The sequence below is a fragment of the Panicum virgatum genome, chromosome 9K, assembly GCF_016808335.1.
Source record: "Panicum virgatum strain AP13 chromosome 9K, P.virgatum_v5, whole genome shotgun sequence".
NCBI classification, from domain to species: Eukaryota; Viridiplantae; Streptophyta; class Magnoliopsida; order Poales; family Poaceae; genus Panicum; species Panicum virgatum.
This window is the reverse complement of record NC_053144.1, coordinates 12,887,233-12,910,197: the sequence shown is the minus strand read 5'-3', so window position 1 is coordinate 12,910,197 and position 22,965 is coordinate 12,887,233. Positions and strand designations below refer to the sequence as shown.

General features: G+C 47.2%; 1 protein-coding gene and 1 pseudogene across 1 annotated transcript; both read right to left on the bottom strand.

The window, feature by feature from the left end:
• Nucleotides 1-1,292: 1,292 nt before the first annotated feature.
• Nucleotides 1,293-16,164, bottom strand: LOC120650139 (annotated as a pseudogene).
• Nucleotides 16,165-19,705: 3,541 nt separating this feature from the next.
• On the bottom strand, nucleotides 19,706-21,272 carry LOC120650138 (fe(2+) transport protein 2-like). Its single transcript, XM_039927162.1, has 2 exons — nucleotides 20,538-21,272; nucleotides 19,706-20,428 (listed from the first exon to the last, which is right to left on the bottom strand). The coding sequence occupies exons 1-2, from the start codon at nucleotides 21,216-21,218 to the stop codon at nucleotides 19,973-19,975; spliced, it is 1,137 nt and encodes a 378-aa protein (XP_039783096.1). The 5' UTR covers nucleotides 21,219-21,272; the 3' UTR covers nucleotides 19,706-19,972.
• Nucleotides 21,273-22,965: the final 1,693 nt, after the last annotated feature.

The window sequence follows — 22,965 nt, the reverse complement described above, 5'->3', positions numbered from 1 at the left end:
ACGTGCGCGATTTGCTAGTGGCGGGGGTGGGAGTGGGGCGGGCCGCGGGCGTGACCGGGCGCGCGACGTCACGGCAGTGACGTCACGCCGGCGGGCGCGGGAGGGAAGTCGTGATCTCGTGGCGCCCCGGGCCGTAGGAGACGGAGGGAGGGAGGAGAAGAGGGGTGGGCGCCGGGCTGCCGACGAGGCCGGGGTTGACCGTTGACACGGATGCGGGGCCCAGGGGGCAGTGGTACGTGGCGGCCGGGCGGGTGTGAACTGGCAACTGCGAACGCATCTCGGCATCTGTGTGTGGCGGTGGCGGCGGTGGTTGTCTTGTGATCTTGTCTGATCGGCGAGGCGACGACGTTGACCGGCGTGACCATGCAATTCGCTAGGCGAAGGTGCGCGAGAGCGCGCAAGGATGGCGGCGGAGCGGTGGGAATGATGATGGTTGATTTCTAGGCACAAGTTTACTGACTGTTGATGAAAGTTTCTCAATCAGGTCAGCTGCATAAGCATTGCGAATCTGCCTCTCCGTTCCAAATTATAATTCGTTTAACTCTTTTAACTTAAAATTTGACCACTCATCTTATTTCAAAAATTTGTACAAATATAATTAAATTCAAATCATTTTTGAAAAACTTTTATTAATAATAAAGCAAGACACAACAGAAAAATTAGACGAATTGTAATTTTGGAGCGGAGGAAGTAGTACTTAATAATCAATCACAGGCTATTTTGAAGTCATGAAATTAGGTACTGTCCAAAGGACATAAAAGAAGAAGATGAAGCTTGCGTATGGCCTGGAGCTGCAGTGGGCAAATTAAAGCAGCAGATTGGCCGGCGCGCGTAGCATGTTTCGGAAGACCGGCAAGGCGTGCGGAGCGGAAACAGACCCCGGGACCGGAAACTTGGCCCCCATCGAGGAGGATCCAGCCGCCAAGACAACAGCTGCTGCTGCTGCTGCCGCACAGCGGGGGGACGACGCGGATTCTCGCAAGCAAAGAAGCAGCAGCTTTCGGTAACGCCGGCTCACATGCCCTTTTTTGGGCTCGATAATTGGTTGCGGGGCCTCGTGGTGGTGTGTCCACCTCCAACTTTATACGGCGGCAGCAGCCGTCCGCCCAGTGGTACTGCGCGAAAATCACTCTAGCTGGATCGGGATAGAATCAGTGGAGAGGGTGCTTTTCCGACGACCGCCTAGGCGGCAGCTTTTCTCGGCCGCGGCCTGCGTGGCCTGATGCTGACTGGTGCGGCAGGCCCACTTCATTGTACAGAGCTTTTCTTTTTTTCCTTCACACGAATATACATTTACAGCTAGCTCTAGCTGATGTTCACACGATCAAATACTACTACACTGACGAAGAGCAGAGATGACTACTGCAGACAACGAAAGAGAAACTCAATCCAGTCACACATGCAAAGCCAAGCAGGATACTGACAACACAAAGTTTTTGAGAAAATAAAAAAGGACGCCTACGACAGCAGCGTGCGGGTGATCGAGCTGGCTGAACATGCCAGCCGGCGGAGCAAACATCTACTACCCAGCAACTGGAGCATGCAAGAGTAGAGCGTGCAACTGCCCATCCAGCATCTCAGGCATGCCGTCCAGATGAAATGAGCCGATCACCTGTCAACCCCCGTGGAGTACGCACCATCAGCTCCTGACAAATTCGAGGAATTCAAGTATGGACCATGATTTATAAGATTTATTAATGCAATGATTGTCTATACAAGAATGGATGAATTGTAATACCATTTCTTCTCCTGCTTCGACGTCATCATCTAGACAAGTCATTAGTGAAGTAACAGCAGTGGGATCAGGGCCTAATACACCATAGAGTATGCAATAGCATAGTTAGTGCTGCAATATATATATGGGAACGTATCTAGTGCAAACCAAGGACCTTGTGCAAACCCGTGCAAACCTACTAAACAAAATTTCAAAAAATTCTGAAAAAAATCATGAATGTGCTTCTCAGATTACATCATCTATATATAAAATTTCATTGTCAAATTCGTCTTACTCTAGAAGTGACAAAAAAGACAAATTTGAGATGCATTTGAACCATTATTGTTGTCAGAAAATTTGTCTTTTTTGTAACTTTTAGAGTAAGATGAATTTGACCATAAAATTTTGTATATAGATGAGGTAAGCTGAGAAGCACATTCATGATTTTTTTCAGAATTTTTTGAAACTTTTTTTAGTAGGTTTGCACGAGTTTGCACAAGATCGTTGGTTTGCACTAGATACGTTGCCTATATTATAAAGCATCTCTTATTATTTGGGAGGGTTGCACGAAAGCTATATATTTACCTAACATGTCAGCACGAGACCAAGCTTGCACACACATAACTGCTTCTAAAATCTGTGGTGAAAGTCTGCTACGATGTGGACTACTGATTATTCTCTCACCACTACCAAACACTGTCTCAGGCGATACTGCTGTCACAGAAATTGCCATGATATCCCGGGCAATCTTTTGCAGTGTAGGATACTTGGTTCCTTCAAACTGCCACCAATGGATGATGTCTAGCTCTTGCTGTGTTCTCTGCAGCTTTGGTTCATTCAGATACAAATCCAACTCTGTGTGCGCGTAAGAAGAGGAGGCAACTGGTTGCCAAGACATGTATTCATCAAATAGGTCCAAGACTTCGTCATTTCCTTGCTTCTGGACGGCGCTAGTACTAGGAGCAACAACCTCCATAGAATCTTTGTATTGTGACACCAAAGTGTACAGTAACTTTCTAACTTCTGCAACTTTCTCAGCTGCACCCACTTCTCCATAGATTCTACTAAAAATGGCATTCAAAAAATGAAGCTTATACCGAGGATCTAAAACAATAGCAACTGCCATGAGACAATAAACATCCGACCAATATTTCTCAAACTTTTCTTTCAACAATTTCGACATATTTTCTATCAGGGGATCATCGCTAGCTTGCCATTTCCTTATGTCCAAATATATACAACATAATTTGGGAAAGAAAATGTTAACTGTAGCATAAGTAATGTCTGACAGTACCTCAGTTATATCAAAGAACATCTTCAATCTTTCACAAAGCTCCCTGGCAAGCTTCCAATCAGCACTGGTTGGGCAGCAAGGAGTAAACAACTTTTCACTCTGTCCAAGATAGACAAAAACTTCTTGGTAGACCAGTGCAGTTCTAAGCATGACATAAGTGGAGTTCCATCTAGTTTCACAATCAAGAGCAATTCTTTTCTCATATTTAATGTTCCTTTCATATGACGTTTTTTCAAAACTTTCATGCCTTTTTGTTGTGGCCACCCAAAATGCAACACCTTTGCGAACGCTCTCAATGCTCTTTTCCATGACAGCCATTCCATCTTTCACAATAAGACTCAATGCACGTGGAACATGACACATATGCAACAATGAACCATCCAACATAAGAGAGCCCATAGACAACTTATTTGGTATTTTATCCATCAGATTATCATTGGTGGTGCAATTGTCAATAGACACAGTTGACAGCTTCATTGTAATGTGCCATTCCGTGAGAACCTCTTGAAGAACATCACTTATAACTTCACCAGTATGTGGAGCCGGCACATAAATGAACCTAAAAAATCAAAAAATATCAAAATAATTTTAAATCATACTATGATAAGAAGACTCAATTCAAAATTACCTTAAAAGATAGCTTTTCAGCTTCCAGTTATCATCAATGCAATATGCCGTGATTGCCATGTAGCTTTTCTTCGGATGATTCACTGTCCACATGTCTGCAGTAACAGCTACACGGGCTTGACATTGTTCAAAGTGCTTCACCATCGAGAGCTTCTGCACTTCATATAGATTCAAAACATAGTTCCTAATTGTGTTTTTGGACACTACCTTAAACATTGGTTGCACTGCAGCACAAAATTTGCGAAACCCAGCATGCTCAACCATAGATAGCGGTTACTCATGGACACATATCATTGATGCAAGTTCTTTAGTAGCAACCTCTTGATTAAAAACATATTTCTTCAAAGTAATATTGCTTTCCTGTGGATTTTGTAACAATTTTGATGAGGACTGATTTGGGATTTTTGTTGCCTGCCTGGACCGACAAGTTTGTATGTGGCGATGCAAGTGTTTGGTCCCATTTTTTGCGCATGCTGAAAGTGATGTATTACACCGCATGCATATAGCAAACCAATCATTCCCTCTTTTAACTCTTTCAAATTCATCCCAGACTGCAGATCTCAGTTTCCTTTTATATCCAACACCAACATCGTCATCTACCGCAACATCAGCACATTGAAATTCTAGCTGACCTGAGACTGCGGCGGCACTATGATCTGGTATATCAGTAGGATCCGTACCATCCGCAGCCCGTGACGTATCCAGAATCGACATTTTCAATCTGATAAAATGGACAACATTAGCATTACTATTCCATACTTCAGTAGTTGACAGCAGAGCAGCAGACAATAAAACAAGAATCAGCTTATGGGGCACGTTCTCAGGAAAAACTAAGCATTCCCATTTGCTAACCAATTAAGGAGAGAGATTAACACAAATGAGACCTTTTCATGATGCTGAAACCAGTATTAAACATATCAACATAAGAAAAATTACAGAAAACCCCTGTTTGATGACCACCTGTCTTAGCAGTCTATAGTTATCAGTTCAGTGCTTATGACATTTTTTTTACTAAATCTTGAAATTCGTCCAAACTTAAACGACACGGGCCAAATAACAAAAATCACTGGCTGGACCATATGTTGATGTTGGATAAGCTGCAAGCATGCATCCATTCCGTAGAAATTGCTTAGTGTTTTGTGGAGGCTTGATCCTTTGTTCCAAAATACCAAAAGGGTTCTTAGGAGGAAAATGGTTCTCATAAAAAATTGAGTGCGCTCAAATTTTCTTTTCTTGGAAAACTGATAGCCACTTTCGAAAGCTACCATAACTAAACCATATAGTCTCTCCGTCCCAAATTATTAGTCGTTTTGGTGCTATGCAACGAGACATGATATATATCTAGATGTATAGTAAAAACTATACACCTAGAAAACACAAAACGACTAATAATTTGGGACGGAGAGACTATATATCAAAGAATAACACCTACAAGAAACACTTTTGAAGCAAGACTGAAATGCACTATACGATAGTCAATACGGCAGAGCCATATCTTTGTGATTCAATATTTCTACACTTCTGCAGATATCCTTCCATTATTTTTTTTTTGCACAAAAAGACAGGGTTGGAACACGGACAGCCCGGGTCCTGGCTTTGCCACTGGATGAGCGGATGGCAAATCCCCAACAATCCCCCGCGCGTATATTCGAAATTCTGTGAAGGTTACCTGTGCCGCTGTGCGCGTGCTAGCAAAATGGAACATGCACATCTTATCTTCAATTCTGTGAAGTTTGAGTTAATTTGGAAGTCGTTTCGTAATTTATTAATTCGAAGCAAACAGAAGGCCAAGCAGAATGCATTTTTTGTGCGTTTTGACTGGCTAGCGATAGCAGGAGGCATGCATCGCGTCAGGCGCTCGGGCGCCATGTACATGTGCACGGCGCCATGTGGTTTAGCGTGCAGTGCCACAGCCACATAGGCACCACCATATAAATATACGGCGCAAAGTATATGGCGCCGTAACGTGTAGGCTTGGCGCCATGTGATTTGGCGCCATAGAAAGGGTCCATTTCTACAATTCAAACCATTAGGGGTCTAAATGTAAAAAGCTTTTCATAGAAAGACTAAATTCAATGCCGTGTTTTCTTTCTTCTTCAACAGGCTTATTGATTGTCGTTTACCACATTGTACCTTGGAGATGAAGACGAGGATTCTTCTGAAACAATGACTGCACCACCGGCCTTATCTTTGTTGAAGGCCTTCTTCAAATCCTCTCTGAGTTCGTAGAAGCGCATCCTCAGCTGTATACTCCTCGGCTCGTCTTCTGGTGTGCCACTTCCCAGTATAGTCAAAGCTGATCCTTCATCGAGGAATTTATCGAGAACAGATGAACAATTTGGGAAATACCATCTCCCTAACTTCACTACAGAACATAACAGTTAATTAGGTGACAGTAAACTGGGCCAAATACACTTGTCAGCTTGACTGTTGAACACTTTTTAATCAGTATAAAATACGTAATCATGTAAAAATTGAGGCAACAAATAGCTATTGACGAACCTGTGTTTGTTAAGGCATCAAAACGTTCACGCAACCTCTTATCAATTTTGGGGTTCTCCTTTAAACCAATCTCCTTCAATCTAGTGGCAACAAACTTTTCAGTTGAATCAGCTTCTGCTATTCGCATAGCAAGTTGGGCTTCAGAAGGGAAGAACAGTTTTGCAAATTCAACTGCATGAACATGTAATGTGAACTTCAAAACAACTATCATGATTGGTGTATTTTAGTTGCAAGATGGATGAAACATAATCAGACAAAAATAAAAAAATCTTCTATTTTCTGCGCATCTGATACTAGAAGATATTACCAAATGATACCTGACACTACGACAAACTAAAGCAGTTACACATTATATTTGAATCCAAAATGAAATAATTCGATCAGGACATGAAACTCAAAAGAGTGGTGTTTCAGGATTTCTGACTTCATGATGAGTCACTGACACATATCATTCATGGGTTTACAAAATTCTGAATTACTTTCATAAAAAAAATTCTGAATTACCATTCTGTTGAGTGGCATATCCTAAATTCAAGTATTCAAGATAAGGAAAAGGCAAGGAGAGGAAACACCCGCTCCCAACATATTAGCCATACAATATATGAAGTTAAATCACTTGAGGGAGTTTACACAAACCTCTAAATTCCAGATCTAGAAGTCTCATGAGAAAATTAGGAACCAGCAAAGGTGTGACTTCGATAATTGTGTCCTCTAAAGGGACCTGGTCCAAGCAGAGGAAGGAGGTCCACTCGGTTTCCTCCAAGATGTTGATACACAAGTAACCGTTGCTTGTTTCCTGACCTTTTTTCATCTCTATGTTGACATCTTTCTCCTTTCTTGTTAATCTCTTGCAAATAGTAAGAGCATCACGTGATTCACGTCCGTCTCGTCTGAATCGGCACAGAGGCTCCCTTCCTTAAGAGCGAAACAATGATGTCTGGTTCTAGCCTCATGCAAGCCATATGGAGTGGTGTATATCCACCGTGATTCCTCATATTCACGTTAGCGGAATCCAGTTTCAGCAATTCTTTCAACACTTCGGGCTTACAGTGGGCTGCAGCGTAGTGTATGGCGAATGCATCATCCAAGGTGACCGTGGACTGCTTTAAGAGCATGCCAACAAGGTCGACATTACCAGAATCCAATGCCTTGTGGATCTTTGTACTCTCATGGTCAGGGTCCATAAAGAAAGTGTGTGATTCAGTAAGTAATGAGGACTGACGACAGAACTCCTTGATGTATCTGTATATATCATCAGGAAGCTTCTTCTCGAGGTACGTGCTGTCCAGATTTGAGATGGCAACATTTTGAATACAGTGACTGAGCAAATCCAGAAGCTTGCATTCGTAAGCAACAATAATGATTGGTAGTATGTCCTCGTCGAAAGCTATGTTGACAATTTCATACAGTCGTCGCTGCAGCAAGAATCCCATATCACGGTTAGAACTGAACTTTTTTTGAGGCAGCAAGCAAGTGGGTGATTTCCCTACTGATTATATATGTTAACAGGTAGCCTAGAAGGTACAACATGAAACAAAAAAGATCAAGAGAATTATACAAAGTTCTCCAGCCATTCATCAACTAGAGGAAAATAAGTCTTTTAAACTCGATGGATAACCAGGGAAACTCTGATCAAGAGAAATGAACCTTCTTTGCAAGCGAAGAATGTTCTAGTACTGCATATTACTATTTATCATTGTACCAATTAATAATGTAGTGTCCACACTATCAGATAGGATGAAGTTGGCTTCAAAAAAAGAAAAGATAGGATGAAGTTAAAGGTGGGCCCACATTGATGATAGTGACTCTAGTTTTGGATGACCATGGATGACATAAGAAGTCATTTTCGATTTTGCCAAGCCTCGGGAAGAATTTTCCGATGTGCAAGTAAGGAAGCACTAGTATTGATCATTTAGGGTGTGTTTGGATGGTGGGTAGAAGTAGATCTATCCCTAAAGGCCCCTCAGATCTGGGTTGAGTTGGTCCCTCCGATTCGAGCGAACCAACTGATTCCTCCATGAAGACTGGGAGGGACAGGCGGCACCGGAGTTGGGCCAGGCAGGGTTTACATTATTGATAAATTAAAAATATTGAAGGTTAGTGATAAACGAGAATATCGGATATATCGGAATTCTACCGATGATAGAGAAATTTTTCCGGATAAAATTAAGAGAAAAAAGTCTTTTCAACCATATAGCCTAAAAAACTATGCATAAAGCATAATAAATTAGAAAAATGAAAGAAAATAGGCGGTTGTGAGACATATCGGCTACATCGGTTCTCACTAGAATGTGAAGGGTTGGATGGTGAAATAAAAAGCAAATGAATGGTTTCAGGTTAAAAGATGGTTACATGCCCTTTTTACTCGTTATAGTGGGTAAAAAGTATGTGCACAAGCTTGTGAGTTAGTTGAATTGTGAATTAGTTGAATGGCGTCTTGAATTTAAAATACTGATATGTTTGGATGATAATTGGGACTCATCGGTAAAATAGAAATATCAGAATTATCGGAAATCGGTGGTAAGGTGAACGTACGGGCCAGGAGGACGGTGGCGTCTGGCGAGCGAGCGAGCCGCAGCGGAGCAGCGCGAGGCGAGGTGGAGGAGCGCGGCGGAGCGGGGCCCGCGGAGCAGCAGCGCGGCACGGCGGAGTAGCGAGGCGGAGCGGAGCACGAGCGGCCGATGCGAGGCAGGCGGAGGCGGCCGAAAGCACCGCGGGCGAAGACAGCCTTCGCGAGCAGGCGGAGCAGGATCGGGCAGCGCCGAGCGGCCGTTGCGGGGGTGCGGAGGCGGCCCTCGCGCACAGAGCGGAGGCGGCCATCGCGAGCAGGCGTAGGCGGCCGACGCGCGGCGAGCAGAGGCGGTCATCGCCCGCTGCTGGAGGCGGACGACACGCGGCGGCCGGAGCTGGCCCTCGCGCGCCGGGTGGAGGACGGGAGGAGGCCGGCACGGAGCTGAGCGCCGGCGGTGCAGGAGGGCTCGGTGAAGCTCCGATGAGCAAGGGAAGGACGAAGGAAAAAAAAATAGAGGATGACAGATATGGGTCCCATAGGTGATTGTGTGTGAAAACGGGGAAATCTATTCCCCACATATGCGGGTGGACGCAACGTGTTGCACAGGGCGGGTTTTTTTTAAGCCTCTCTCGATACAGATGTAGTATCTGTTCTTGTATGCGTATATAAGTGCACCACAGACTCACACTCCTACACACATACGCAGACCTACATCTACACACAGAAAATATGATCGCGTCCTTCCTGATATCGACAGAGCCAGTTTAGTTCTGTAGACGACGGGCACGTTGTACTGACCATTGTGGCGTCACGCGAGGGAGGCAGCGTGAAGCTTCACCGACGACAGTCTCCTGTACAAAAAAAACTCACGGACCCAACACCGCCACAGGAGCACACGACAGCGAAGAAGAGAGAAGCCCGGAGTACTTTATTCCACAAACGCGACACCGACTCTCTCATCTGAGCGCCGCCGGGAAACCACACCTCATGCTCCCACCGGCCCGGAGGGGAAAGAAGCTGATGAAACTTCTTCCTCTGATCTTCCCAATTGTGTCTCTACTTCATCCGAGAAGCAGCACTCCAGCACGCATCATCATCACCCTCGCGACGCATCCAGACCAGGAAAACGACACCAAATGTAAACCGCATGAGATCCTCGGTGAAAGAACGTCGGTCGTCAAACTTCCCTGTCCAACAACCCAATCTCGCCAACGCCCATGCGAACCAGAGCACCCCTGCATCGGATCAACCAAGAACGGCAACCCAAGAAGACGCAAAACGGTGAAGCTGGCACCACCACCGACGAGCAGCAGTAGCCCAGTAGCAAATCCGCATCGGCTCGGCAAGGAAGCGCCCAAGCCAACCGACCAGAAGGGAAATCCGGCAGTCCGGAGAACGCAGCTCCTGGGGGAGCACAAAAGATCCATCCCCATCGCACGAGAATGGACCAGAGCTCTCAAACCTTCATCGCCGAGAAAAGGAAGACCTCCAGTGCCGCCAGCCACGCCGACGGCGACGAGGAGGGGCCCCGATCCAAAAGAGGCGAAGGAGAGAAGACAAAATCCAAAAGCAACCACCTCACCGAGAAGAGCGACAATGCCGTCGTCGTCGGAGAGGTCCTGCAGAAGCTTTATTCGCCGGCGTGAAGGTCGCGCCACCATCGCCGGAAACCTAAGCTCCGCCGTCAAGGTCGACGGCGAGCAAACCCTAGGCCTAGACTACAAGAAGTCTACCCTATACACAGCCGGCGATCGAATCCCCCGGCTCCTTGCCTCTCCGGCACCGGCGAGGTCGCCGGAGAGGCAAGGAGCCGACGGGATCGACCCCGGAGGCGTCACCGCTCTTTTCGCCTCCTCTCTCTACTGTAGTGTCGAGAAGAAAGTGGAAGAGAGTCCCCCACAGGGCGGGGGTTCTTCCTCCTCCTCTCGACCCCGCCGCCGGCGCGCTAGGGGAGGATGAGAGGGAGAAGCGGCCACCGGGGAGTGGCAGTTGGTGGAGGAAGCAGCCGCCGGCGAGGTCGCCGGCGGGCGGCAGCGAACTTTAAGTTCTGGGTCGTCGAGTTTCAATCGCTACCGGATCTAAAGGAAAGGGCAGGGAGTGGCGGCGGTGGCCTGGTCGGGATTCCCGGTGGGCGGTGACCGACGGCGGAGGTGGGCAGTGGCTGACGGCGGAGGTGCACGATGTGTCGGTGCCGCTCCGCATATGCAGTGAATAGACGCCCTGTAAAAACTGCATAACTCCTCCAAGCAAATTCTTTAAAACAGAAAAAACTGGATTCGACCGCCCGTGTAACCAAACAGGGTTAACCCGGATTCACCCCAACCCAAAAAAAAAAATTAATGGATCCAACCCATTTTGGAATCAAACGCATACACATGCTTGATAACTTGCTACAACGGTTGCGGCGGAGCTCGTTGGAGGCAAGTAAATGCAGTCTAGATTTACGTAAAATAGTCACTGTTCGTCCTTTTCTTGTTAGTTAATACCAACCTCCGTTTTCAAATACTGTCACTTTTAACCACTTTCAGTTTTATTTGTTTTCAAAATACACTACGGAAAACCGGCTCTTTGCCGAGTGCTAAATGATTTGACAAGTGCAATATTTTGGGCACTTGGCAAACATTCTTGTTGCTAAGTGTCAAAACATCACTGGGCAAACAAACTCTTAACCGAGTGTATTATTTTTGCACTCGGCGAAGAAGCTATGGCAAATGATAAATTTAAAGCACATTTTGAAGCAGTAAATTAATTCAAATGAAAATATTTTCAACTACAAAGTTGTATAACTTTTCGAGATCTACAACTTGATCTTTATTTCATTCGACAAAAGCGATAGTAATATTATTCATAAAATCTACTTGTCTCTCAAATAGTTTCATGAAACTATAAGAGAGGCATATATGATTTGTGAACGATGTTACTACTGCTATGTTGAATGAACAAATGACCAAAATAAAAGTTGTAGATCTTGAGAAGTTATATAGCTTTGTAGTTGAACACTTTTTAATTTGAATTAATTTTACCAACGAAAAGTACATTTGAATTTCTCAAATTTGAAATTTGAAAGGATGTTGATCACGCGATGTCGTAGCCTAGAGGGGGGGGGGGGTGAATAGGCGTTTCTTCAAAATTTAGCGCTTAATCCCTGCTGGGACTGCCTGGACCGGTCAGACCGGTCTATACAGGCAGACAGCCCGGTCAGCAGGAAAAGCCCCCTCTCGAGCTTGAACCTATAAGAAACTTGAGATATGTGTCTTGCAGAGTATTTCTAACAAAGTAAACAAGTCCCTACACACAAGTAGAGCACACCCAAGTAGATCGAGCGGAAGCACAAGTCAAACTCAAAACTATAAATGCAAGGTAAGTAAATCAAACCGAAATAGAGATGATGCAATGAAGACACGGTGATTTGTTTGATCGAAGTTCGGATTCACCACGTGCACCCCCGTGTGAATCCTACTCTCCGTTGAGGAAGCTCGTAGTGACCTTAAGGTCAAGCTATCTCCTCTTCTCCACTATATGACCATGCGCCCTCTTGGCACACGATCGAAGCCGCAACAAACTTGCCGCTGCTCACCACAACCTTGGGAGCTAGCCGGCGACGCCTAGCCGTATAGGAGCCGATGCTCAAAGAGTAACAAATGCTTCAATCGAGTTGGCCGACGCAACCTCAAGTGCTCAAAGCTTGGGATGTTTCTCTCTTGCTCAAATGACTCTCAAGGAATGAATTCACTCAACCCAACTCAAAGATTCACCTTGAATCAAGCAACTCTCACAAAGAGAGGTTGGGGAGGACTCTCCAAGTGCTCACAAGGCTCTCAAGATGTTCTGAAATGTTCTAGCATCAGCACCCACGAATGGGTGAAGACATGGGGTATAAATACCCCTTCTCACAAAACTAGCCGTTGCCCTGTCAGTGTTAGACCGGTCAGACCGGTCCCCCAGACCGGTCAGACCGGTATGTTTTGAAAACTAGCCGTTGGAGACTCACTCTGCTCAGACCGGTCCCTCTATGTTTTCTGCAGTTAGCTCTTACTCCTTAGGCTAAACTCTCTAGGGACTGATTTGAGCACTTTTGGTATTGTCTAAACCTACTGATGTTGCATCCCTCTTTATAGAACGGCATACCTATACTCAAGTGCACAAATGAAATATACAATTTCCACAATTACTTGAGCTTCTTCATAATATGATCATGCCGACTTTTCTTCGATCAATACCGTGAGGGCATCAACATCTTCTTTCTTTTGAGCATACCCGCTTTGAGCTAGTGACTTTGAATCTTTGAATTGCATAGGAATGAAATCCACCTTGATTCACAAGTCACCTTCTTTTCTTGAATAATGACACTCTTCTACATAGAGCTCTCCATGACTCTAGGATCTCCGGCCTTTGACCCGTATCGGTTTCTTTGCTCTCCCCAAGCCGTCGCTTGCGTAGCCTCTTGAAACACGCCTCTCGGTCCTCTACCTTTATCCTAGCCGTCCATCTTGAACTCAAATTGATTTGTGTCATGCATGAAATCTTCATTGTCAATTTGAATTCTCAATTTAATCTTATATGCAAGCCTTCCAATTTGAGACATCATATATGTATCAACTCATGTCTCATTCTCTTTTGCCTTGCTTGCTTGCATCTTAAGTTAACATCCATTTATCACATGTGACAAGATCTTCTATATTTGAGACTATGCATAAGCATATCACATCTTATTCACAAAATCTTTACTTGTCACTTTGAATCCCATCATAGATCGAAACAAGCCTTCGCAAATATTAGAGTCTTTATATCAATCATGAATACTTTGCTCTATTTTCCTTTTCTTGTTTTGCTTGTCACATGCACATTATACCAATGGGATAAACACGTTTGCTTGCAACACATGAGCCATCTCTTTTAATACATATTTCATAATTAAATACCTGTTCATAATCTCATGCAAACAAGTTAGTCCTTTAATCGTGTTGTCAATGAATGCTCCAAAACCCACTAGGGCCTAGATGCTCTTTCAAAATTTGAATTTTTCAAACAACATCGGATGGACAAACAGCCAAAATAAGAGTTGTAGATCCAAATAGGTTATGAAACTTTGTAGTTGACAATTTTTTAGTTTAAAATCATCTTGTCAACGGAAACTAATTTTGAACTTGCAAAAGTTTGAAATTTGATTTTTCTGAAGTATCTCGATTGGGGAAACAACTAAAATTAAAGTTGTAGATCTTGAAAAGTTATAAAACTTTGTAGTTGACAACTTTTTTATTTGAAATCATCTTGTCAGCGAAAACCAAATTTGAAATTTTTAATTTTAAAATTCAAATTTTGTAAACGCCCTCAGATGGATAAACTACTAAAATAAAAGTTGTAGATTTTGAAAAGTTATGAAACTTTATACCTGATAATTTTTTTATTTGAATTCGTTTAGAGTCTCAAACAAGCAATTTACACTTCATTTAGTATAATATGTGAGGAACCAAAATGAAATATAGACACAAATGATAGTGTAGTGCTGTGGTAGAAGAGGTTATATGTGAGGGGGAGGTCCTGGGTTTGATTCCCGCCGGCCGCGTAGTGAGCAGGGTTTAATTATCCGACCGGTGACCGGTAACCGCCGGCCTCCGGTTCCGGTATACCGGTCCGGTTTGGCCGGTTACCGGTCGGAACCGGTCAAATCCAAATTTGAATTCAAATTTCCCAGTTCAACCGGTTCGTACCGGTATACCGGCCGGTTACACCGGTATACCGGCCGGTTTGACCGGTATACCGGTCGGTTTGGCTGGTAACCGGCCGGTTTGACTGGTAACCGGTCAAATTTAATTTTTTTTCTTTTTTGGTTTAAATTCAAATGCCCGCAAAATATACTAAATAAATGTTTGTATAACATATTTTAGTCTAAATGAACCCTCCAACCCTCTTTTGTACTACTTTTACATTGTATTTGTATACTTTTGTATGCACGTTTTTTTGTTTAACTTCAAATCCCCGCAAACTATACTAAATGAACGAATTTTTGAGAAAATTTGACATCATTAGATTCATCACACCTTAAAATATTTTTAGGAATTTTTTGGGAATTTTTCATTTTTTTGAATTCAAATTTAAATTTTGAATTTGGACCGGTTTCATACCGGACCAAACCGGAACCGGTCCGGACCGGTTTGACCAAACCGGACCGGTTACCGACGGTTTGGTTAACCCTGGTAGTGAGAGGATTTTGCGCAAAAAATATCGCAACTTACAACTTGGGCGGAACGGGCGGGTGGTTGGCCGGAGGGGTCCTCCCTGGATTAAATATTTTTCCTAATTTTAAAATCGGTTTTCTGAAAAATTCTTTGTCGAGTGCTTTTTAACACTCGGCAAACTCTTTATCGAGTATCCGAGAAAAAAACACTCGGCAAAGAGCTATTTACCGTCACTTTGGTTGTTGTGTGACGTTTGTCGAGGATGGCACTCGGCAAACACTTTACTGAATGTAAAAAGTCCTTTGCCATGTGCTCTAGGCATTCGACAAATAATCTGTTTCCTGTAGTGATATTTGGTATGTTCTCTGAAATATAATTTTCTATTTTGCCCTTACAGGAATATTATAAGAATGTTCTAGGAATACTAAAATGTAGCTTTACAAGGGCATTTTGATCATTCGGTAATAGGTAAATTGGTTTTGTGTTCGTGTCTTGGTTAAAGTTGCTAAGTACTTCTTCCATCCTAGGATACGAGGCATGCACGTAATTGAAGATTCAAACTATAAAAATTTTGAGCTATGACTAATCTTGTATAATAAAAATTTTATCTTATAACAATCATATCATTGTATTTAAATTTAAAAATAGTTTCATATATTGCTACAAATATTGTATTATAAGAAATATTAAAAGTAGTAAGATCGTGCTAAGTTTGACCATAGCTTGTATGCTTGGTTTGTAAAGTAGTAGTCGCGGTCTCGTTACCTGGAAGAGCCGGATGAGCTCGTGGATCTGGAAGCCGGAGGCGGCATAGGTGGCCTCGACGACGAAGTCTATCGCCGGCCGGCACGCCTGGTGCGTGCACTTGTGGTCGACGCACTCCCGCGGCGGGACCTTGGGCGGCCTCGCAGTGTACAGGGACCCAAGGACCGACACGAGGGCCTCGCGGCCGATCCGGTGGCCGCCAGGGACCAGCTCGGCGAGCTCGAACCGCAGCTTCTCCCCGGCGGGGCGCGCGGAGATGTGGTGGCGGAAGAAGGGGCTCCGCGCGAGCAAGCAGCTGTACGCGCCGACGGCGGTGGCGGGTACTACGCCGCCGCATGCCGCCGCGGCGAGGATGATCTCGACGTCGGCGCGGTCGAGGAAGGACGGGTCCAGGAGGCTCTCTCGAGGTGGTCTGTTAGAAGGGTTTGGCTCCAGGCGTCGGCGTCGGCCGACCCGGCCTTCTGCGGCGGCGAGGAAAAGCAGCTTGTGCCGCCGGAGCTGTCCATGCATCGAGCGGACGAGGGCCACTGACGCTACCTTCTTCAAGCTTTGCGGATGAACCAATCCGATCGAGTTTTGAGTTTGGGTGGCGACAGCCCACTGAGATGCGCTGGGCAGCAACTTCTTTGCCCAAAGCACAAGAGAAGCAAAGCATGCTAGCTACAAACCACCTCTTATCGGCAAGATCCCGCGTTTTATTACATGCCCTCTTGACAAAGTGACGGCCACTTGATGTCACGGCCTCACGGGCGCCAGGGATCGGGCTTCGGGCCTCGGGCGGGTGGCCTTGCCGCCGGCGGAGAGTGACGACTTGTAAGTCAGTCTTAGTGAAAACTTCGTGGACATAGTTATCTAGAGGGAAAACTAGTTAATTGTGTCAGACATGTTTCATAATGATGTGAGGGATCGAAAAGGCGACCAGAGGGGAGTGAATGAGAGCCGATTAAAACTTTCGCCGAAGCAAAAGTACGGCCTATCTCCCAATTGCGCACCCAACCCCTAGAGTTCTAGGTTAAGTGTGGAATAGCTATGTAAGAGCTAAATCAACACAAAATAGACCCTAGAAACGAGCGAGAGAAAACACGGAAACGAACGAGAAAATTTGCAAACCGCACAGCCAGGGACCGGTCAGACCGGTGGTCGACACCGGTCAGACCGGTTGCTCCCAGAGAGCCCGTGAATAAGGCTTCAAATGTTGAATCTTGAGCAAATGAAGTTCAACTCCAACGAAACATGGAGGATACCTTCACAACTGTCCCGTGAACATATCCCCAAGAGATCTCTCCCAAAAAATTAAAGGAACTTGAGAATTCGAGGGAATATCAAAGTGGATTGGGGTTTACTCAAGAACGTGAAAAACTCCAATTCATGAGAACTCGCGATTCCAGAGGGTTTGGCACTAGACTAGATGGATTAGAATCGTCACAACGAGTTCAGCAAAATACGAATCAAGGGCTTGTCTCCTTCAAACACAAAACACACCAAAAGAGGAGAATTCGAGCCAAAAAACGCAAGGGAGGAAGGGGATGACGAAAACTCAGCACACAAGGGTGAATCTTAAACCGATTTCATTCATGAATTTCAGAGGAATCCACCTATACAAGACTAGAGCCTACCACCCTATCATCCACCCTCTTGATTAGAGAGATTAGCTATAACCTAATCCTCCTTTGCGTTGGAGATATTGGCCCTAGCCTGGAGCAGAAGTAAGAGGAAGGAGGAAACAGAAAAGAACTCAAGAGACTCCACACCCACGGGCAGGTGAGAGGGGACTTAAATACCCCAGCCGCGCCCAGGCCGGTCAGACTGGTCCTAGGGACCGGTCAGACCGGTCGGAGCTGCAGAACCTATACACGATCTCATCCGACGGCTGAGGTTCTTTCTTCGAAACGAAGTCTTCTCCGCGATGCCGCCACGTCGATGAAGATCCGATCCGCGGTTTTGGAGGGTCCGCGAAACCCGGGTAGGTGGCCGGTTTTGAGAAAACCGCCAAAACTCCACGCGCGGGAAGATTCCCGCCTCCACGCCGTGGCCCTAGACGCCGTTCCCACCTCAGCCTTCTGACGGCCCTAGACGCCGCCCAACGCCCGTCACCTCCTCGCCCGCAGCGAGGTCCTAGACGCCGTCGACGCCCGTTCCTCCGCCAGTCCCGAGACCGACGCCCGTGCCTCCACGACTTGGCGTCTTCAACCGCCGTCCGCCAGCTTGGTTTTGTGGCGCAAACCAAGAAACCCGCCATCCGTCGCTGCTTGCGCCCTCGATCCAGGAGTGGACGCCACAGCTACCGCCCGGCCTGAGCTCATCCACGGCAACTCTCCGTCGACACTCGACGCCCGTGTACCTGCAACCAAAGACCAAGCACACGATCACACCGCACGGTTGACAATTCACTCATCACAGCCAGGAGTGAGTACTGCTCATTCCTCATAATGAAACTTTCCTCACATTCTATAAAACTCCAGTCTTCTCTCTCCTTGTTATGTAAGTAAAAATGATAATATTTAATGGCATAAAATTCTCTATGAAAACTCCTTATAATTGAAGTGGAGGACAAAACAAGCACTAGCAGACAGACCGGGGTCGACAGATTTGTCGGGCGACGACTTTGACTACCGAGGATTTTTTGAAAACAAGACTACCGAGGAATGAAAAGAACACGGAGGAAAACTTTACGCCGTGCATGATTGCCCCTGCCGCTCCCCAGCCACCGAGTCTTTATCGTCATCGTGCGTGGCCTCTTATTTTGCATCAACTTTCTAAGGACGGCGGAGAGGTGATCCTCAAAACCATATTTTGTTTCAGTTCTCGTTCTTATTAACCTACCATTGCTCTGTTAGTATATCATGTGTCATATATATGCTTTTAGCAATAGGTAAGAGCAGCTCTAGCATAACAATTTTGAGGGTGCTCCCAAGCCACCAGACAAGATTCCTCTCTGCTATACGCGGGAGACGTGGGTGCTCTAGAGCACCACCTTAGTGGTACTTGATTTTGCATCCGGTGCTCCAAATAGAATAATCATTTTTTAGTGACTGTTGCAAGTAGCTGTTACATAAAAAGAGGTTCAGCAGCTGCTCCAAGCTTTATTGACGTAGGACCATACGCTGGAGAGTTTTGTTTTCTGGAGCACCTGGGTGACGTGTCCAATCCTAGCACTACCTACCTAATAGTCTATACGCTGCTGCTGCTCTAAGTATTACTTGAACACAAACGAAACAACATCAAATTTGTATCACAAAAGCTTATACTCCCTCCTTCCAATTTTGTAAGGGATAGCATAACATTACATGGTTTTCCAAATAACACTTTGAGTATTCATTTATCATATATTAATATATCAATTATGGTTATAAACTTATGTTCACGGTAAAATATATATTTTACCAATCAATCATATAAAGTTTATATTATAAAAAATTAATAGTCAAATTATTGATTAAAGATAGCAAAGTTTGATTCTTGATATGCATTTGCGTCTTATAAAAGTGAGGGGAGGGAGTACATAACTAGCGTAATTATTGATCAAAAGCTATACACATAAACCAAAATATGTTTTTCATTTTTAGAGACAGTGACCACTACACACACACCCGGCCTGGTGTCAGCCCAAACTCGCTATATGGGCCCTTTACTCATGGGCCGACCCAGCTGCTTTTTGTGTAGTTTGAAGCCAAATTGTAGGCAACAGCTCCTGCAGGCACCAGGCTACAGTGAAAAACTCAAAAAGTAGCGCCGCAAGTGAAATGTTTTTCCTCCTCCAACTATCGCAATAGTTTGTTTTAAAAAGACGAGGGAGCAATTATATCCGATTTTATAGTTGATGGAGGAAAAATGTACTTTTACGATAGTTGAGGGAGAGGAAGGTAGAGAGAACTTTTTCCTTCTACTGCTATTGCTAGGTAGGTTCTAGAAATGTGGCCGTCAGTTGTCCCAATTTCCGAACTAGTCCATCACAGGCCCAGTACCGGACACGTTCTATTTGGGCTGTTTGCCCACGGACCGACCCGAAGCGGTAAAATAGCGGCCTACATGTCTTAATGTTGTCTACCATTTCAACCAATAGTCCAATACCAGGTTGATCAAAAAAAAAAAAAGTCCAATACCAGGACATCTGCTTCATTCTGTACATGGCTTTTGGTATCTTATTCATATCGCACAAATTTACACTTTACAAGTAGATCATCTTCCAACACAGTACAGTACTACTACTTCTAATATTCACACCTCAAATCCGCTACCGCGTCAGAGAAGGTAAAATTGATAGCAGGAGGCGGGAGCACATACAGCATGCATGAGCATATATATATATATACACACGTACAAGTACCTGTACCTAACGTAATTGCCGTGTTACTGTCTGCTCGTCTCCGACGGACACATCACGCCCACTTGGCCATGACGGACATGCCGCCGGCGCCGAGGAGGACGGCGAGGAAGCAGACGAGCTGGAGCCTGACGCTTCCCTGCAGCCTGGGCCCCATGAAGTCGGCGGCGAGGAGGTCCACGAGCGCCATGTAGTGGAGCAGCCCCGCCGACGCCGCGTTGAGCAGGCCGACCACGACCAGCGCCGTCGGGCTGCTGTCGCTGTACACCCTGGTGAGCGCGAGCCCCAGCGCGATCCCGAGCGGCGTCGTCGTCGAGAAGAAGAAGACCAGCACCGACCTCGTCCGGGCGCCGTACTCCGCCTGCAGGATGCAGCCGCCGAGCCCCATCCCCTCGAACAGCTGGTGGAAGCAGAGCGCCGCCACCAGCGGCCGGATCGTGCACACGTTCTGCGACGCGCCCATCCCGAGGCCGATCACCACCGAGTGCACCACGATGCCCATCTCCAGAACCTGCGGATCGATCGAGGTGCGGTGGATCGACGATGATGAACAGCAACGAACAGCCAGCAGAGCTTCCAATAATATCTGCTGTGTGAGACGTGATGCGAGCGATTATTACCTGAACAATGACGCGGTTCCTGAGCAGCTGCGTTCTGCCAGCCTCCACGTCGTCCTCCGAGCTCGCCGCCGGCTCACTCATGTCGTCCAGATGCCCGTAACCATGGCGGTTCACGAGCTCCTGCGGAGGAGGGCTGCCATGGCGGCCGTGGTGGTGCGCGACCGCGGCGCTGGCCTTGCCCCGGCTGTGGAACGTGAGCATGAGCGAGTCCACCATGAGCGTGAGCACGGCGGCGAGCATGGCGACGAACGCCGTGAAGGGGAACTCCGCCCAGGGCCTCCGCGGCAGGCAGGGCGAGGTGAGGTCGTTGAAGGAGTCCGGGAGCACGTGCATGTAGCCCGTGCCGAGGATGACCCCCGACGCGAAGGCCTTGACGACGGCGAAGAGGTCGCCGTCGGGGCGGAGCGCCGGCACGGAGCGGGAGGCGAGCGGCAGGCTCACGCCGACCGTGCTGGCGAGGAGGATCGCCGGGATGGCGATCAGCTTCAGCCGCAGCGCCCTGGGGACGCTGTGGCATCCCCCGCCCGCGTCCGCGCCGCCGCCGCCGCACACGCCGTGGGCCGGCGGTGCCGCCGCTTCGGGCTCGGCTTGCGCAGCGGCCGCGACGGCCAGCGAGGAGGACGCGAGCACGAGGAGAGTGAGGACGAACACTACTGCTACTCTTGGTGTTTGTGAAGGCATTTCAGCTCGAGCTGAACCGTTATTTGGAGGTGTTGTGTTTTGCCTATGGGTGTGGTCGTGCGGACTTGCAGTGTGTCGAGATGAGCTTGGGCAAAGGGTTTTATAGGAGGAACCCACGAGACAGCTCCAAGATAGATGACACCATGCAGCTTATTGTATACCCCAAAAAAAAAAAAATTCAGAAACTAAAGATGCCCAAAATGGCCACGCATGTCGGTTGTACACTTGTACTTGCTGGCACGTCAACTTTTTTTTTTTGATAATACGTATTTGTATTCTTAGATAAGGAAAACGTACAAGTACTCGTACGCATACAGAGATGTATGTACAGGATACAGAGGAAGCTGATACAGCCAAACTTCACAAAGGACCCTAACCAAAAGAGAAATTGCAAAGAAGCCCCTGGAACCTTCGTGAAACCCCTGCCGCCGACCTCGTCGTCGCCAGCTATCGCCGTCGAGGAAGAAGCCGATCTTCACCGTGAGCTGCCGAGGCCCCATCGCACCCTGGCTTTTGAAGGAGTCGCAGCAGAAGTCGCCGTCGGCTGTAGCCCATCGACCGGGGACACGCCCCGACCTCTGCAACCCCCGGATCCGCGCTCGCCATCGACGGCCGCCGCCAGCGAGGTGAATCCGAGCCCGATCCGGCCACCCAACCTCCACAAAACCCACAGCTTGCCCTCTGAGGAGGAAACAAAAGAACTCACCTCCGACACGGTACCAAGGTCGAAGAAAGACCACAGTACCCGAGCTGGAGACGAGGAACAAACACGCAGGCTCCAGTTGCCCAGATCCGCGAGACAAAAGGTTCACCAGCTCCCCGCCAGCAACAGGAACAACACCGAATGGATGGAGAAGGAGCAGGAACCACCTTATTCCCCACACCATCGTCTTCCCCGCGATAATGATGGCGCACAGGAAACTGGACCTAGAACTACTAGGACTATTTACACCACCGCGCAATCCGGGGTCCCCACTCTTCCGGCAGGCCAAACGCCCACCAGAATCGAAGGGGACCACCGGTCTCGCCGGTGGAGACGCGAGGTCGCCTCGGTTCCGCCTGCAGTCGCCAACTTGGCGCCAGAAAAAAGAGATCAAAGATTCAAAGCGCGGATCTTGATGCATCGTCAGCTCGAGCTTTGCCCGGCCTGTACTTCCGGTGTTGAGCCTGGCACTCTCCGCGCCCAGAGGAGTGACGCACGCAGAGGGGCATCCCGGGCAGGGCCGTGGCGGCCACGAGCCGGCAGCAGGGAGGCCACGCGCGCCTCCCTTCCCCGTACGGCTCCGTACTCCCTCGAGCCCGGGCGCGGCACGCGCCCCCCCCTCCCCCCCGCCCGACAGGGCGCTGGCACCCGTGGCCCACCCTGCCCGGGGCCCAGGTGCTCGCGGGAGCGAGTGGGCCCGTGGGGCCACCGGCTACGTGGCGCAAGGGGGTTTCGGTGGCCGCTGGTTTGGAGTTTTGGACTGATGCCGTGGGCGACGCAGCAGCCGCGGGAGGCTAAACCAATCGGCCGACTAAACAAGGCAATTACGTGTATTTTCTTTATTAAGATAATCCCATCGTTAATTAATTAACACTGGGAGAGTCAACTGCGTACTGCTGGAGCTCGTTCCTGGTCGGTAACTGTTTAACGATGACGGTCGTACAACTGGTCTGTGGGTGCACCTACCCATAGAATTAGGCAGTCAGCAGATAACACACTACACATGTGATCATATACAAGCCGATCGAGGGAGTCTTTTCTCCC